This window comes from Egretta garzetta, unplaced genomic scaffold (genome assembly GCF_000687185.1).
Source record: "Egretta garzetta isolate BGI_Z169 unplaced genomic scaffold, ASM68718v1 scaffold38, whole genome shotgun sequence".
NCBI classification, from domain to species: domain Eukaryota; kingdom Metazoa; phylum Chordata; class Aves; order Pelecaniformes; family Ardeidae; genus Egretta; species Egretta garzetta.
The window spans coordinates 924,246-943,505 of NW_009260667.1; the positions used below are offsets into that span (position 1 = coordinate 924,246).

At 36.6% G+C, this 19,260-nt stretch overlaps 1 protein-coding gene across 3 annotated transcripts in view; it reads right to left on the reverse strand.

Annotated features, from left to right (window-relative positions):
• Nucleotides 1–3,525: 3,525 nt before the first annotated feature.
• Nucleotides 3,526–19,260, reverse strand: part of SCYL2 (SCY1 like pseudokinase 2) — a 37,058-nt gene continuing 21,323 nt past the window's right edge. For 2 of the 3 annotated variants that reach the window (XR_004842852.1, XR_004842851.1), the window contains 10 exons: nt 17,336–17,458; nt 15,977–16,090; nt 15,361–15,493; nt 13,466–13,584; nt 12,712–12,812; nt 12,284–12,350; nt 12,062–12,151; nt 10,846–10,965; nt 5,043–10,247; nt 3,526–3,537 (listed from right to left, as the gene is read on the reverse strand). Coding sequence is in view for 1 of the 3 variants with exons in the window: in XM_009645590.2 (XP_009643885.1) it covers nt 9,597–10,247; nt 10,846–10,965; nt 12,062–12,151; nt 12,284–12,350; nt 12,712–12,812; nt 13,466–13,584; nt 15,361–15,493; nt 15,977–16,090; nt 17,336–17,458 (1,518 nt within the window). In the remaining 2 variants the exon portion in view is untranslated. Of the gene's footprint in view, nt 3,538–4,248; nt 10,248–10,845; nt 10,966–12,061; nt 12,152–12,283; nt 12,351–12,711; nt 12,813–13,465; nt 13,585–15,360; nt 15,494–15,976; nt 16,091–17,335; nt 17,459–19,260 lie in introns of those variants that run through there. The other variant, XM_009645590.2, reaches the window with a different exon arrangement.

Consider the following 19,260-nt stretch of genomic DNA (forward strand, 5'->3'; position numbering starts at 1 on the left):
ACCTACCTTTCACCAGAAAATGTCTACTGCAGCAAAACCGGGGAAAAAAATGAGTAATTTATTCAACATTCTAATCACAGTCATTCAATCTAAGTAGTCATTTCCAACAAAAAAAAAAAAAGCCCACACACAAATTAAACATTCCAATGTGTGTGTTATGGCTAAATTAAATCTGAGCTCCAGCAGCCGCCCGTCAGCAGCAGTAGTTGTCAGGACCAGTTAAGCTCTTCCATGGGACAGCAGCGGGCAGCACCGTCTGCACAGGCAACTTAGGAATTTGAACAGAGCGGGTGGGTGAGGGGGACCATCTCAAAGAGAACAGGTCCATGCCTGTGGGGCTGGGACTGGATATTCTGCCATTATGGCAGATGACATTTTCCACTCTTCTTCTTCTTTTCAGCCATTCCTTGAAATCTGCCTCTCTACTCTGAATGGTTGCTGTATCACTCTAGGATCTGGATTTGGTAATCCTCTGTATCACTTACCTGCAGCTGCTTTTAACATTTCTCCTTCAGTCTCACAGTGCCCGTAGAACAGGCAGCAAAGGAAAACCCATGCCTACTCATCAGCCCCCTCCACGGCACAGTCTGGCAGCTTTGCCAGGGTTGGACCATCAAGCAGAGATGCAGAGCCTCAGGGTAGGTTCTCTTCTGCAGCCCCTCATGGCCAAGCAACAATCTCCAGCTGAAGAGCAACAGGCACGAAGTTCAAGGCTGCCACCATCTTAAATTCAGTGTTCTCTTTCCAAGTATCATCAGAAAAAGAATTCTCAGAGCCCTCTGATTTTTGTTGCCCTTCCACAATTTTACACAGGGCACTGATGTAGGAAAGAACATCGAAGAGAGAGGAGCTGCAAGAGATGGCTGCACCAGGAAGGGCCTGGAAAAGTCACAGGCACAGACTCCTAAGAAAAATTCTGACAGAAGAAGCGCTATACATGGGATTGAGCTCAGTTCAGCTGGCAACTGTGTGTGAAGAAGCCTCCACTTATTTATTTTTTCCAATGTGCGGAAAATCAAGGCTGTGTACTATCTGTGTGATGGAAAGAACAAGGCAACACCTCCTACCCAGCAGACAGTTAATGATCTGACCAGCTTAAGTAGTATTTGTAGGGCTTGTTTAATCAAAGAGCTTCAGCTGTATGGTTCTGGTTTGCAGAATGTGGCATATGCAATGCAAAGGTGGCATTTCGCTGCAAATCTGCTTCTTGTAATGGTTGTCAATCAGTAAGAATCAAGCAATGAATTCTGTCAGAAACATTTGTGCATATATGCACAATCGAACTACAAAAAACCTCAGCTACTTTTAAGGAGTTTCCTCCTTGCCAAGTTACATGATAAAAAACAGAATAATCAATAATCCCACACAGGATAACAAGGAAAATACATTAGTGCTTTATATTGAAGTCACTCAGATTGCAGAAATGGCATTTACCATCTAGCTATCAAGTCACAAATCCACACTAAAAACTACCTTGCTAGTTTTATAAAACAGATCAAGGCTCTGAGCACGGCTGCTATATTGGGCGTTATCCCAACTGATTGAAGTTGTACATAGCGTGTTCCAAACATTTCAAATTATATTTTTACTTTTGTAGATACAGATTTTTTTCTGTTTTGTAACCAAGTAAAGCAAAGGTTTGTAGCAAAAGGCTTTTGGGGGAAAGGCTACATTTAAGGTTCCTGTTTAACAACAAAATTATGAAAATGACATTTTAGTGTAATTTTATTTTTCCTGATTTTCCTGCTCTGAGTTTGTAAGATACAATTGTTGTAAGATATAATAGCTGTAAGGTACAATTATTTTTAGAAATTCTTAAAAAAAAACCCCAACAAACCAAAACCTCCCATAAATTATCTGGTGCCATGTTAGATGGTTTACATAAAAGTTTATTGCCGTAGTTACAGGTGTATCTGATTGCTTTGGTAGCATTTTTGCTTATTTGCACTTAATTTGACGTCACTTCCGTGACACCAGCCAAGCACTTATGGCTCTGGCACTGTACGTAAGCGTTTATTTTATCAGTGTGACAGGGGCAGAAATCTCTCCAGTTTTCGGTTTCTTTTTTCTAGTGTTTTGAGTTCTTTCTCCAGTATTTGATTTTTCTGTTCGAAAGCAAACCAGTCATTCCTCCTTGTGGTATCTGGTTCTTAAGACACCTGCTGGAAAGCAAGCTCTTCAAAGGTTTGGTTTTTTGTACTCTTACAGACTATAGCCTTAAGCCAGCATGAAGGAGACCCAGAGACATGAACAAATGCTGCCTGGGTAGTAACTTCAGCTCCCAACACCAAACCCCTCGGTTTTCAGGTCAAAGATAATAATGTTTTCATTGATGTAGTTTCAAATGGAGCTTCTCCTTTGATTATTCTCGATTTTAATGACTAATTATTGCAGAACAGGGCAAACCCTAGTCATTCAAGTGCCCTGCCAAAGCTTACTCATGATGCATTCTAAGAAATTCCTTTTAAAAGGCCAAATAATTATTAAGGTACAAGCAACAAAGCCTGACCAAAAAAACTTCAAAAATTGTTAAGTAGATATAGGCAGGCCATTAAATCTCTATCGTTTCTAAGTTCCAAGTTGCTCCATGTCCACGACTGCCTTAATTTGCAAGAAGAACCTGCATTAGAGCCATAAAAATATAGTTCATAGGCAGGTGTCCTCCAGAAGAAAAAAAAGGAATTTTTTTTTTTTAAATAAGTCTATAGTTTAAAATTCATGCCTAAAATACTTAGTAAATTATTTAGAGCTTGAATAACTAGATTTAGCTGCTCTTGGGTTTGTGCACGGGCAGGAGTTTATTTCTTAATTCCTGGTTTATAAGTTCGGGGGTAATTTTGGCACAACAAATTGGAATCCCCCTTGTCACACTAAGAGCCAGTTTTCCAATCTACTGAGCAACTGCAGTTGTCTCCAGCCGGTGACAGGAGTTGCAAGGAGCTTCTGAGCTGCAGGACAAAAGTGCATTTGTGTCCGGCAACAGGAAAAGAACATGGAGTGAGCTGTTTTACTCTGCAAAACTCCTCACAAACAGCTCCCTTCCCACACCTACTGAGATATATTCATCACAGCTGTGAACTCGCTAGGGTAACGCAGACCTACAGACACCAGTGTGAAAAAGAATAACCCAGAGCTCTTGTGTACACCACCTGAAGGAGGGACTAGAGATATTTAAGTGATGAAGCAGAGACACAATTAGCTGCCAAAGTTTTGAGACCAAGAACAATCACCTGCAAAGATCTCCAGCTTTTCCTGTTTGAAGTCTTAGATTATCTGAATTCATGAGAGAGTTTATGAAATCACAAATTATAAACCACAAAGAACCCACCCAGAACATCCTGATTTCAGCACTTGAGACTTTTCTGCTTAAGAAATAGATAATACTTATGGATCCTACCAACATCCAGAAATGGAGGACACAGAGAACATGACCATGACAAAGGACAGCCAGGTCTGTGACCTGATGAGCAGCTAAGGCAGATGTTTTCGCTGCAGGGTGCCATCAAGTACATCTCCACCTTACTGAAAGTTCACTCTCTTGCCTTCTGCTACTCTTGACTGAAAGCTGGACTGTAATAAGGCTGTGCTCCCTTGACTGACAGAGCCGTGGAAGGAACGGGGATCTGGTTATCCTTAGCAAACACCTGATGCTACCTTCCTAGTTCCATCTAATGCAGCTCTTTCTTCTTTTACTCTCTCCTCCCATACCATCTCCAGTCAGCAATGATGCCTCTAAGCAGATCAGATCTCAGATGTCTCATACCTGATCAGTTTATACCTTACAAAAAGCTGAGTGCTAGCTTCCTTCAGAGTGCTGGCAAACTCTAAGCCTGACAAGGCAGCACATCTTGAAACCCAGGGTTAGAGAGAGGGCTGGTTTCTGAGTAAACCAGTAATGAAAACGCAAAATCAACCATGTGACATCAGAACCCCAGATGCTGACCTGGGCTTAGTGTGCTTTCAGAAAAAGGAAATGCTAATTTTAGAGACATCTACTAGTGCATCAGTTTCTCCCCAGGACTTCTATTCTTTGCATGAAGGCAATATGTGATCACATTTTACAGATGCCTGGACAGCAACCGCTCTAAGACATGAACTCAAAATTATGTGGGATAAAATGTGTTTCAAACAAATGCAAAGTGTTAAAAGTTTTCTAAATAAGTTACTATTCACTAATTTTATGAAATTTTAAATAAAAATATCTTCCAACATGAAAATATGAAAAGTTCATTTATTTTCATAGGCAACCTCATTCACAGTACAAAGTGATATGAATTTCTCGAAACTGTCACTGTAGCTTTTACATATTTTTTAAGTAGCTGATCTAAAAGTTGATACAAGAATAAATTTGTTTTTGAAGAGCTGTCCAATAAACCAGGTGTATACACTAATGCCATGCTATGACAGTTCTAATTATGAATCACAGCTGACAACTACAGCAATGTCACTTTAAAATTCTCATGAGATTTATAATGTTTTACAATCAAAACATAAAACTGCCACTAGTACAGAGACTGTACGATTAGACAAATAAACAAGTATTAAATATTTTGCACAAGGCCTGAGTTCACTATAACACATTTTGATTTACAACTTCATCTCAGAAGTCTGTACAGCAGTTAGAACTGTTTCAGAGAACGTAAAGACGATATAACTTCAGGGGCTTATTTGTTCTGTTGACACCAGTGTGAGGCCTGGAAGGCAAGAGGATTTGGTGTATGAATCCAAGGTTTTACTGCCTTGTATAATGTTCTGGCAAAGCAGGCAAAACCTAATGGAAAGTTAGGTACAAGGCAGGACCTCACTTGAAAATCAGTTAACTCATCTGAAATTCTCCAGATAGGTTTCCTCACAGCTATTTCAGAGTAAAAGTTCACCATGAGTATATAAAATGCAGCATATCTCTTAACAAAGAACAAAAAAGGGTCACATATACAACAGGGTGTTTTTTCTGTACTCCCCCCCTTCCTTTCTTTAATTGGAAATGGCACAAATCAGCAACATCCCACCCACCCCCAATAAAAAACTCCTAATTGATAAACAAAGTCCAAAAACTTCATCTGCAACGAGAGATCCAGTGTTCATAAACTTAAGTTTTAAAACCTTTCCCTTTCTGCTCAAGTCACATAGATGGAGGCAGACTAAGCACGTAAATTTGTAACAGAGAACAGAAGTATCATGTAACTGTTAGCCCGTAGGGAAGCCTTGTGGAATTTGATTCAAACCTAACTTCTCATTTAATCTTTGCTCTTTTGGTGCAATTGAACTGAAAAACCTAAAATCCTATAATCTATATACACACTTACTTACCTATCTACAGACATAGATAACATTGTAACAGGCGTTATAATACAAAAGTTAGCACGCATTTTTCTTATTTAAAAGGCCATTGGGGTATTTGTTAAAGTTCCACATAAATGCGAAACAGGTGGGTGTTGCTTTTTAAAAAGACAAAACTTAACAGAAAAGGAAAGTTTTAAAGAATAAGGCTTGAAATGTTGCGCACCTATATATCCAAAAATTCAGCCTTTTACTAGGGGTACTCAGCATCTGTGCAGACCTGTACGGCCCCAACTGCCCCAAGACATTTCTAATTCACATCACCATTGAGAGAGGAAGACACAGTCTCTTCATTAAAACAAATGAGGGTATGCTACCCATGCTCCCAGTAAAATTTGTCTCCCCATCTCCCAAATAACTGGCGGACTCCTTCACCTTTCAGAAGACTCCTCTGGTACTGCTGTCCTCCTGCATAAGCAGGTCCCACGGGCTGTTCTGCACCTTATTCACAACACTTGTGTGAAAAGGAACAGAGAATCTGCTCCCTCCTCCATCCTTGAAATGACACGGGCCATTTCACTCTCGAGAGTGGGAGACCTAGGGACTTCCAAGCTAATCTGTAACTCAGTAGTTTCAAGGTTCCTCTCCCTCAGACCCAGTAGAGTTTTCAAGCTTCTTTAATATAATACAGTATAAGTTTTTCAAGCCTCTTTGATATAATCCTTCCATCTAGAAGGATTAGTTTGTTTTCTAAGACTGAGTTTTCAGAGGATGCTTCAGAGACTTTCATACTTAAAACCAAATGGAACCAACAGTCCTAATGCGGAAAACACTGCTGTCTTGGTGCAGTCACGTTCATCTAGCATACACCAGAGCAGCCAAAGGACAATTGATGCTTAGACTTAAGATGTGCAGCTATTTCCACTTCATTTCTCCTTCTGTAGTAAACATTATATAGATAAATCAATTAAAGGATAGGAACTTACTCCCTTCTCTTTACCTCACATTTACAAATGAATGTAAAGTAAACCAGATGGGCTGGGCAGTTCAGCAGTGGAATTTCCGCAGCGGAATGAAGATGTGCTCGCAGTGGGTGAGCACAGTGGGTGCACAGGGTGGAAGCTGTATGGTTATGATACAACCTGCCAGGCTTCCACTTTTTTCCGTTAAATTAGGTTGAATACAAAGGGCAGACATTTTGTGTAACTGGCATTATAATATGAACTTACTTTCCATCAGGTTACTTTCTCAGTAACAATTGCAATTTCTTAATCAGACACCAACTTCAAACCTGTGTTCTCCAATTTTGTTTTGCATTAGGGCTAGACAGTCCCTCTGCTTCAGAACAAGCCAGATGTAACACTGCTTTCCATCCCAGTCCAGAAACAGAAGGCCCCTGGAATGCCCATCCTTCGTACCATTGGTCCTTCCTCCTACTCTTCCCAAAACCACAACTTGGATGTGAAGTACAACTGCTGCTGTCAAACAATGGCATTCACTCCGGCCTCAACAGGAGTCTTCCAGCCTCTTTCAGGGCCTCAGAACGATGATGTGTAAGTGGAGAGATCAAGTGGACAAGGCTTCCTAAAGAAAAACTATCGTAGCAGGAGCCGAGTGGCACGTGGCCTTGGCAACTTACCTCTTGCAACTCCTCTCTCCTTTAAGTTAAGAAGAAATAATTAGAGAACTTCACACACGCCCAGTTCCCTGACACACTAAGCAGGAAGCATCTACAAGGAAGAGGGATTTGACCCTCTGATTTTAACTGAAGTTATTTTTTCTTTTTTGTTTTTAAATAACTGGAAAATTTTGTTATAACTTCCATAAGCACCCTTTTCAGGTTTTTATGTTGTTATTCTTCTACTGTGGTCATTCTGAAAATTGCAGCAAACAAGAGAAATCAAAATTAAGTTCTCAAATATAAGCAGAAAAAAAAAAATCACATTACTTGAGCCACATAAAGATCTTATTCCATCACATTACCACTGCATAAAAGAGCCTCTCTTAATTTGAACTTGTACGATTTTTTTGACTTTGTTCTTACAAATTAGATTATATTCTCAGATAACCCATGCCAAAAGCACATACCCCAAACTGCACAGTTTAGGAGGTCTAGCATATAAAACTTGATCCTTTTTTTGCTAATTTTGCCTCCAACAGGTCAAATTAAAATCCATTTCTGAAAAGCCCCCAGTTCAGGGGGATCAGGGACTGAAACCCCAGATCAGGGCACTGACATTTGAGACTGCCTTCACCATGGATGCATTAATTTAATACATTGTAGAGTCCTAAGAGATACTATTTTTAATATAAACTTATTTTCCAAATAATTTAGAGGAATACAGATTCAAGTAATTCTTCAAAGGCTTGCCTAAGTTACCCTAACAGAATGTAGGTTTCAAAAGTTGACATAAAAGAAGACATTAGTGTGATTGAGAGTACAGAGTACTAGTAACCCTAAATGAACTTAAATAGTTTAACAGTTCTAGTATTGTCTTAAGTTTACACAGGTATCTTAACATAACCTACACTGTTTACCATGAATATTAACAGAACATAAGCATCACAATACGGTAGGTATTGTTTTCTAAACCACAATTTCACTGGTCCCAGGTATTTTAAAATAATAGGACTAAGGCAGCAGCTATAATACATGAACAATTCCTTAAGAAATATGCTTAATGCTATTACCGCCTAGAACCGTGGAAATATAACAAAATACAAGTCACATTTACAGCATAAGGCCCTTTGGTTTCTTAAGCAGCAAATGAAAGAACAATTTCTTCATTGAAAGGCTTTGAAAAATAAAGCATGTAGGCTTTCCATAAAAAAGGTAACTAGTTCTTTCCTTCTCAAAATAGCCAGCTATAGTCTTCAAAATATTATATAAGAAAGCTCCTGAAATTCCTAGGAAAGAAAAAGTTAAAACCCAACAGTAGTGTCTGACAGAGCAGAGATTCTATCATGGGCAAGCTGAACATACACCTTCTGGGAAGTAGAAGAAACTACTGTTTGGTTTTCTGGAGAGCTTTATTAAATTTGGAGCAATACAATAAAAAGGATCCGAAATACCTGTGTATTTACCATATGTTCTAGAGCTTACAAACCTGTATTCGAGAACTTGCTTCATATTCATCTGTCCTTCATAAGGACTGGAGTTAAAACAGAATTAAAATGAAACTGTTCATTCTAGTCGAGGCAATTTATGGCAGTCTGCTTTTTCACACAACCATGTGCAACTTGTACAAAGTAATCCTTTTCCATCATCCCAGCAGACCCAGAATCTATGAATTCAAGATATTTCTGTTTAACTAAACAGTATGTTTACACAGAACTGCTTAGTTACACAGTTGGGGCAGTCAACATCTGAATTTTACAGAGAACATTCTTTTTAGGAGGTTCCATAACTCGTCATACTCTTTTTTCACACCAGTTAGAAGCAGTATCAAATTAGCCAGAACACTGGAATATATAATAAATGTGATCCTGTCACCACATGTATTTTAAAATCCTGTTTAAGTGTTATGTTGCTTTTGCTATGTGGCTGGTAACAAGGCATTATAAAACAGGTTGTAAACCAGCATAACCATTGGAGCAGTGTTCTTACTCTGTCCCAAACTTGCACAAAATTTTAAAACAATTTCTTATGCCTCCTGAATCTTGTTGTAGTTTACTACCACATTAATTTTAATTATCTTTTCAGAGAAGAAATACAAAATATTTTCTCTTCTTAGCCTCTTACACAGTTACTGGTTAAAGATCCTTCTGTGTAACATGGCGAACAAAACTTTTTGAGGCAGAATAGGAATTTACATTTTGCAAATTGTCATAGGGCAAAATGACAGTTTGTGCCAAATTCAGGTAACAAAAATCATCAGTTAGAATTTAGCAGACAGTGAAAGGACTGGGCTGCAGAATTGCATTCACTAGCGTTATCACCCCCTAAGCATTTTTGTTGAATTTAAGAAACAAAATTTTGTAGGAAATTTCATAGGAGTTGATTGAATACACTTTCTGAGTAATTTTGAAATACTTAGCTGCTTCTTTTTCGACTGAATATATGCATCCTACTTTCAGTGCTTGGATGTTCAATAAAGAGACAGGAAATCTTTAGCATGTAAGATGACTTTGCACTTACACAATTCGACTGCAGTACCAGGTGAATGCAAAACCAAGTCTTTCTTCTAGTGCAAAAGTCTTTACTTTGCTGGGTTGAAAGTTTCCCCAAGTCATGCTTTTACTTATCAATAAAAGATGTTAATCAGCTTACCCATGATCCAAATTTCATCAATCTTTGAAAGAAGGAACAAAACATTTTACCCGAAAAGATCTTTCAAGTCATTACTAGCTGAGCTGCTGTTTGTCATTGTATTTGCTGGTTGTGCAAAGTTCTGAGGAGCAAAGAAAGGATTACCCTGTATACCAAAGCCAGGCTGTCCTATCATGTTCATCTGAGGTCCCAAGACTGAACTGCTTGCACCTGGGGACCCTTGCGGGGGTACAAACTGATTAACCCACTGGCTTGATTTCTGTTGAGCCAACTGTTTCATACTAACTTTGGGTTTCTGAGGACCAAAAAGATTATCTAAAGCAGACATATCTGGGGGTCGGTTTTGTTGTGTCAGTGGAGAGATTGCAGATGCAGCATTCATAGGACTGTAATTTGGCACATTGGCAGTCGGTACGATGTTCATCTTGGTTGTTCCTGTTGCATTTGGACCACTGAAGAAATTCTGAGTGGTGGGACCAGCTCCCATACTGAATCCAGCAGTCTGAAAACCCATATTAGTATTTAGTCCGTTTGTTACATTTCTCTTTGTGTTGTCAATAGGTGATGAAAATCCCATTCCAACGCCCATAGAAGGGACAGAAGAGAAGCTGTTTGAAGGTGCAACTTTAGGTTTGTTGATAGAATGGCTAGTCAAAGATGACATATTATCTATCAAGGTATCTGTCAAGTCTTTCGTCTGCAAAATACATAAAATGCAGTTAAGTGCTTTTCCTGTACAAACGCTCTAGCAACAGTCTTTATCATTGCTCCTGCAAAAGTGGTGTTCATTTTTCAGAAATTAGAATTTATTGCATGGAATTGGGCATGAAATGTAGTTATACACAAAAGCAATTAGGTTATTTTCATTCTTTGCTACCCAGAACTAATTGTTACGCAGCTTTAATTTGACAACTCAGGCTATACATGAAGTACTACTGTGACATTTGATTACATGCCCCATTCCTATCCCGGAGCCCTTTATATATTTAGTTAATAAACTCTCCAGAGCAACCTCTTTTTTAATATGTGCTTTTTCCTTATCTAGAACAATGTCCTTCCAATAATAATTATTCCTTTGGAAACTCCTGCAATTTAAAAAGTGGGAAATATTGCTAATGATGCAAATGGAAGGCAGATTAAAATTTATTTTAGTTTTTCTCAGCTGTGCCATTGTACTATCAGTGAAAATAAAGGTGACTCACAGGAGAAAAAAAAATGCTAAATGCATACAGCACTTGAACAGAAAAAGCATCACAGCTCTAATGGAAACAGTGCAGTAGTCTGTTCTTTCTCACCTGCTTCACTGGAGGTGTTATTGCAGTTGCTTGTGGCTTAAGAGGTTGCTGATTTTTCAGTTTCTGTGCCTGTTCTTGTTCTTTAGCTAACTTTTGCTTCTCTTCAAGTGTAAGAGATGCCTTTAAAAGCGAAAGTACTGACACTAAGTTGCACAGAATGGTTAATCTTACATTGATAATTTTATTTTATAAATAGCACTGTCATTCCAATATGTGGTAGAACAATACATATTATTTGTACAAAAGAGAAAGTAGATAAGCACAAAATCTATTATATTTATCATATTACTGAAAAGTACTTAAAGCAAATAAATACAGCATTAAAAGTAGCATAATAAGAAATTTGAGCAGATCTCAAATAAAGAGGTATCACAACAAAACCATTTTAGCTTTGTCTTCTTAAAGTTGGGCATAAAAACAAGTGTTCCTCACAGTTTTTGTTTTCATATGGTTATCAACTGGCACTTGATACAGAGCTGCAACTGACCAGGGAGTTGGAAAGGGAATTTTATTTTAAGATTGCTTAAGAGGCTTTTCAGCATTTTAACTATTTTTGTTAACGATGAAGGATAAAATCATAAAATCATTCCCCCTTAGCCCAAAATTAGTCAGAGGGTTCAGATAACTAGAAATGAAAATTATAAAATATATAGATTCTGGGGACCCATTTACATTATTAATAGCATGAAAATAATTTTGCAATAGTTTATGCTTATGTTTAATATTCTATGTCATGCTTTTTCTTTGCTTCTTGTATTTATCCCAATATTGACTGTTCATTTTCACTTAACTTGGAATTTTACAGTAAATGTTAGTCTTTGTCACTACATGAAATTCTGTTTTATCTTCATCTCTGTAGTTTCATGATAAAAGTTGCCTATTTTGATTTTCCTGTCTAAATCCACTGCTGAAGTTTAAGTTTCATTGAAATCTATAATTAAGGAGAAAGAAAATGACCAAAAAATGCTAATCCTAATTGCTGCCTACTTTGTACAAAGCTATTTTCAAGGAAGGGCTTTCTCAGAATTCAAGGATATGATTTGAACATTTTTCAGTGGACCTTCACATGTCACTACGTATGGTGCTGTGCTGTAAAAAAGCAGTTAGTTTTGCTTTAAATATAATAAATATTTACACATACTCTTTTTATGCAACCATATCAGCCTTGTATTAGACAGATGGATATAACAGGATTCCAAAACAAAGTAAACCACACCTTTTTCTGTTTTGATGACATCTCATTCTCTTTACTATCAGGTCCACTAGTTAGAAGGTCAGTTCCACTAGTATTAAATACCTTGTCAATCTGTTTAAGTTCAAAGAAAAAAAGCTTAGTTATTTGAAATGTTGTAATTTAAGGTAACATAAATATTGAGTAAGTAATTTTAAAATTTCATATTTCTATATGTAAGTAATGCAATAAAATATTGTCGCTTACCTGATTACTTGTACTACTAGATCTTGCCTCTTCAGACACACTCATTTGGTTAGCTATATCCAAAGATCTATATAGTGCAGAGTATACATTATTACAGAAAGATAACTTCACAGTCACATCCCCAACGCTAATTCAGCAATGCAGATTGTTCTTCTACATTTAAATAATACCTAAAAAATTGCATTATGAGAGCACTGCCATTTTTATAGAATGCTTGTAGGAGACTGGAAAATGTTAATATTCTAAATTGCAAAGGTCTTTGCTGACAACCGTGCTTATTTGAGAGAATTCTCAATTACTGAAGTAAGAATGACCTAGATTTTTTTTATTGCTATGGCTAGAGTTTTCTCACATTTGCTAAAAAATTAACTGAAATTTATCTCTGCTCACTTGTTCCTTCTCTAATACACACGTAAATAAACACTTACTTCTGTTGCTCTTGCATGACATGAAGTTGCTCAAGCTTTGTTTTATGCTCTGCCTCCAATCTATTAAGCATATCTTTTATAACACAAATAAAAGAATTGAACTGCAAAAGAAATATACAAGAAGTTTGGATTTTTCAGTGATAGAATTCAGATGTGTATAACTTAAAAGCTAATAGCTCATAAAACCTACAACACACAACGTCAGATAAACTGCAGATTTTTAAATAATTCATAATCCCTCTTCACTATCTTCCACTATGTACCCAACTACAAGCAGAGTATATATTAAACCAGTGAAAAATATGTATCACTAAAAAATAAAAGTGGGGCAATCCAGACAAAAAAAACCCACAGATGAATATTACCAAATTAATTTTCAAAAAAATTCTTATGATTGCACTTCTACATTATCTGCAACATTTACAAACAAGAGCAAAGGAAGAAACATTAAGATTGTACTTTAGTTTTTAATTTGAATTATAATTATGTTAGTAACTAACCGCTTTTGCGGGATATTTGGAAGGTGATAGTGTTCATTTTGAAATTTTATACTAGATCAGTTAAATCCACTGAAAAATAATAAGTTTTAAACATGCAAGTACAGTAATACTGGAAGGTTTTGGGGTTTGGTTTTTGTTTGCTTTCACAACAGAGTTAGACATACAGCAATGTATGAATTTTTCTCTGGCAACAGTTTAAATCTATTCTCTGCCAATTTATCAAGTAAAAGCACACAACGTAGATATGTTCCTACCTGATTGAGATTAAGATTGTTCTCAATACTAAGAGGGATCAGATGGGGCAATACTTTTCCTGCAAGCTGTTCTTTGGTAATTCCCAACTTCTTATGAGTAAACGTACATTTGTAAATACCTGACATACAACATCAAAATAGCAAAAATTGTAAGTAAGCAATGTGATCAAAGTAGCACTCTATATGTATCAATCATCTAAACATATATTGGCTCTGTGTGCAAGCAGGGACAAACACGATCAATTAGTCATCCACAACACAAACGTATTATAGCAAGAGGCCTTGATAAAGTTCAGAACAAGAGGTGGTCCAAAGTAATACTTTGCAGCTATGAAACGTGGTATTAGGCAATGTATTGTCCTGGCCAATTATCTGAGAATATGCATCTTTGAACAGATCACGAGCAACTGAGTGACCACAAACTGACAAAATGCCACCAAGAAATTAAGCTGCATTAACCAAGGATATGTTCTCTCCTGGCATACTGAACTGCCTAGGAGTAACTATCGCACTGCTCACTGATTGCATTTTACAAAGATTCTTACCTAAACGTTTGGGCCTGTGTCACACATAGGATCGGAAAACATGCATAGTCTTTACCTGTTCTAAAATCACTGAAAAAAGAATACTGGCAGGCACGAGGGATCCAATGTTAAGCCTACAAGTTCTAGAATGTTTCTGACAAGAGGATTCCTCCAGTTCAATAGTCCACATCTGGTGGCAAACACTGAACATACTAGCATAAAACAAGCAGCTCTCCTCACTTTCTATGGTTCATATTAGAACAGAGCTGTCAGATGGCCAAAGAAGATATTACACACAATACCTTCGTATTATGATTCCAGAAAAAAGGAGAGCCCAAGTATATAAAATTGATTTCAGCCCATCAGTTCCAACCTAGGGTTCACTTATCCACTCATATCCAAGTAGAATTCAGGATTAATACAACTAAAGGATAAGATACATTGTCCCTCACTCTCAGACAGCGAATAGAAGTCAAAGCTGCAAGGATTAAAGGAAACAGGCAGCTTTAAATTATTGCTGATGGATGCTCTCTTGCTAATTTTGAACAGACCAAAATAATGCTACTATCACATATAATTACAGTGTTTAATGAGGGCTGATGATGGTACAGCTCAGCTTGTTACAAACGGTCTTCTGTCCACTACTTTGTTGTCAGCAAGAGATGGTCACTGTCTTCCAGACTTGGCCATGCAGTCACACCTCTTTCTTGGTAGTGACCCTGGTCATCTGGTCTGCTTGAGCCCATTCAAGTTGTTAAAATCACACATCCTGAGTTAGGCAAGCACCAGAGCGGCACTAGGAAAGCACAACTTGGAGTGAGGCCTCCCGTTCCAGAAGTAACAAGCCATTAGGTTTTGTTAGCTGTTTTGCAAAACCTCACCCAGACTATGCTCCATTTCAGTGCAAAGGCAGCCATGTTTGCTTACATGCCCAACAAAATGAGTCTAACAAAACCTGCAGTGAAGAGCAGTAGAGTTGCAGACAATCATTTATAGCATCTGACATGCAAGAGTGGTAAGTGAAGGCAACAGTAACATCTTAAAAGATCCAGCAAGGTGCTCGGCATCTGAAAGAAGACAGGTCGTATACTCTTCTGAGGAAAACAGGCCTTTGGGCTGTGTGGACCATACAGTCCACGAAAGCATCACAGCACAAGAACTGCAATGAGTACAACTACATTGGGCCTTGAAGACTGCAAATGGTGTTCAGAAGCAGCAGCAATGTGTAAGGTAACTGAACAGAGGCATGCTTAAGAACTAGAAACAGGATTTTTAATAGACATTTTAGCAATATGCTACGCAAACATTATCAATGATAATACAGAAAGCTTTCAGATTTACAACATCAAAGCACAAAAGAGGATTTATTACCTAAAATTCCCATTAGCACTGCAGGTTCCTTGGATGGAATTTGTTGTAGAAAAGGTAAAATATCATCAAGCACAAACCATTTATCCAAGTACTCCAAAATCTTGCCTAAGCACACTAGCGAGTTTACCCGGACCTGTGAAGTATGATAAGAATTGAACAAACTCTTTACTATACTTTTGCCTATGAAAAAAAAAGGTTACAAAACTCATACTTAGAAGAAAACAGGTGCTACTGAAACTACAACCTTCATATCTGAAAACTCAAGGCAAGTTAAAAAAAAAACACTTTTGAGTCATGAAAGGAAAATACATATAGTTACACACTGCTCACAAAACCTTGGCTTTTCTGCAGGACAAATACTGTTAACATATATTATTGTGTAATACACTTCTACAATATTTACAGTATTATTAACACAATAAATTGTTAACAACTTTAAAAACTGTTAAAGAATGGTGCTTTTGTATTTGTAAAAAGTAAAAAAAAAAAAATCTCAAAAAGAAATCAGAACACATTGATGGGCTTTTCTTTAAAGACACAACAGCAGAAAAGCCAAAGTAATTAAAGCTAAGAACATTTTTTGAGGACTGAGGGATAAAATTATAAGGATACTTACAGCAAGAGAAGAAGTTTGCAAACATGCATTTTTAATTCTTGGAATTAATGAATTTTTCATTGATGGGTAATCTATTAAATTGGCAAACGTGGGAATTATGTTTAGGCAAAGCTCCTATAAAAAAAATTCCACATAAGTTTAAAAAGAAACATGTATGTTTATTATAAAATTAGTACTAATATTACTCAAGATCAAAATTAGTTTAAAATGTCTTCTTAAGCTTTCCTTTTAAGGAAATATTTAAGGAAATACCATGTTCTACTAAACTGACCTTAATCTATCAGATTCAGTTAAAAATAGCTAGAATAATGATATGTATATAGGACCTTGGAAAGTGGATTTTAAAAAGAGTATTCATAAATTTATAATAAAATATTTGGATCCAAGAATATCGTGTATTTTCAGAAAACACCTTTATATAAAAAACAACTTTTATTACATCAAACTAACATTTTCCTACATAAATCTGTGAAATCAATCAAATCTGAATGAGTACTATCATCAACACTGTAGCAGCACAATGATACGCTGAAAGATAAAAGAGCATATCAAGATTAAACATACTTAAGCAACAGAGAAAAAAATACCCAATTTCAGCTCAGTCTCAAAAAATAAGAGACAGCAATATTTAGTACATGTTGCAAGTAAATACCTGAGTAACCAACCTACTGATGCAGAAAAAAACTCACACCAGGTATTTAGAAACAAAAACCTTTCTCCGTAATATTGCAAAGGCTTTGCAAAGGTAAAAGTCACATCTGGATTATCCAAATCCTTCCTTAGGAAATATTTTGTTTATCTCCCCCTCCCACTCCTGAATGCCTTTCAGTAACTGGAAGTTAATTCCAGTAGAACAATTATTTAAAAAATAAAGAAGAACCTTAGAAAGCTCAAGAAAGCATAAAGAGAAAAATTAAAATAAGGATACGTGAAAATGTCACCAGAAGGTACATTAGCATGATTTTACAGCAAATCAGGTCTTCCAAGGTAATTGTCAGCACACATGTTCTTACCAGCTGGACCTCAGAAAAAGCCACCTCTCATTGACTGTAATGTAAGAGCATGCGTGCATGTATAGCTTCTGCTGCACAGGCAATGGTGGCTAGTAAGAAATTAGGATAAGAGCATTAGAGCCACAGCCAAGTGGCTACTCCCTGGAAAATAAGGGAACTAAATTTTATTTTACCAAAACAAATTTTCTTTAATAAAACAATCATCTCTTTCAACATTCAGGAATATTACACAGCTTTATCATTTGTTTTTCAACTAAACAAACACATGAGTATACAAAAAGTTAGCACATCAGCTTAAAGAAAAGAGAAAAAAAAAAGTTTTAAATAAAGGCTGCAATTACTGTACCTGGATCTGAATTGAAGGTGCTTCCAAGGCTCTATAAACCATTGGTAGAACACTGTTCTTTATTTCATCTGGTGGAGTTTTGGTTAGAAGCAAGTCCATTTTTTGCAGGAAGATCAACAAGATCTATTAAAAGAAGGACAATTAGAGCCAAAAGGTTTAAACCCAGGAACATATACTTACAATTTAAAGTGTGTTGTATCATTTCACAAAAACTTCAGAAGTTTTCTTGTAACTCAGTAAATGTGATTACTTACCATGTTGCTTGCCTGAAGGCATGGAAGACAAAAAACACTTTGACATATTATTGCATTTTAAAAACAGCAAATACAAATCAAACAAAATATGCATGTTCTAGACTAATCCTTCTGAAATAAGAAACTGTAACAGCTAAAGAAGGAGTTCTTGTTTCTATTTACAACATGGTCTTTTGTTAAAATCCACTCACAGAAAAGCTTTATACACACATCACTATTGAAAAAGCTAAACTTTCAAAAAACTATGTCTCAAATGCTGTTCTCAAAGCATTTGATCACAACTCCACGTGTAAAAGTGGTATTCTATCTGTATCTAGAATCAAAATAGGGACATGATGAAAAGAATATTACAGCTACTATATGGACACAAAATACGTTTGTTCTATTTCACATGGAAATTGTATATCATAAAATGAAAAATCCCAAACAACAAAAAAAAATTGCATCACATTAAGTACATTTAAATAGTGGGATTCACCTTGCTTAGGATTAGCCATCTAAAAGTTAGCTGCTATTCTCAGTTGCTCATCCAGGCTCAGTCTCCAACACAGAGCTACGCAACTCATAAGACTCATGTCTCAAATAGGTGAGACAACTTGCTACAGGTGCCATTGACTGTTCATTGATATCGACGCCTTTCATGAAACAGATCAGACTAGGTGGATACATTGTGGTGAATGGCATCACATTAATAATAAAAAGCCAGCTATTTCATAGGAGGAAAAGATTTCAACTTTTAAGTCTAAAAATACGTAGCAATGAGTGCTTGCAGGTCAAATAAACAGAAGCATCAAAGTACAGAAATACAAGTGTACCAAGACCAAATTACAAATTTCTCCCTTTCATTTCCTTTCCTTTACAGGGAAGAAAAAGAAATTATTTTAAACTGCAGTGAATGTGTGTTTTCTTATTGTGTATTTATAATTACCTAAACTGTACACATACACACACCAACTCATTCATCCATTCCATGAACATTGATTCTGATGCAATATCCCCAAATTTGGGAGAAATAAGGTAAGATGGACCAGACCAGTTTTAAAGTTAGATTTTATAATTATTCTTGAATAAAGAATTTTGGGTTTTGAAAGCTACATGCGCTGTTCTTATCTAGTAACCCTGTAATATTGTGGTATGACAGTTTCTATGTTAATTAAATGTATAGTTTTGGAGAAGGATCCTTTGACTGTTTTTGCAAATTTGAAAATTACTTGAATGAAACCTGTTATTTAACAACTAGAAAAGCTCTTTTAAAATAAGAACCAGGTGTTTGAACATATAACAGACTACTTTTAAGTTAAACATTGTACTATACAGTCATTTAGGTTTCACAGAAGCAGTTCAGCTGTTATTCACTGGTTGTCAGTGCTTTTCAACTAAGGTAAGATAAAGCTGAATCGTTTTTGATCTCTCTCTCGACCCGTCTTTAACTAGAATGTAATTCATGCTGTTCCAATGAACCCCTTTTATTTATAGCTTTCTAGGGTCATATTTGATACTTCTTATCTGAAACTAAGATGCAACAGTCACAGAAAAACACACACACCATCTAATAAGCAAGCAGCAGCAGCTGCACTCTTAAACAATAATGCTAAAGACGTGCTTCATTCATTAATACAGAGCCCACTACCTGTCAGGGTACACTTTGGTGTACTGAATTAGATAGAATAT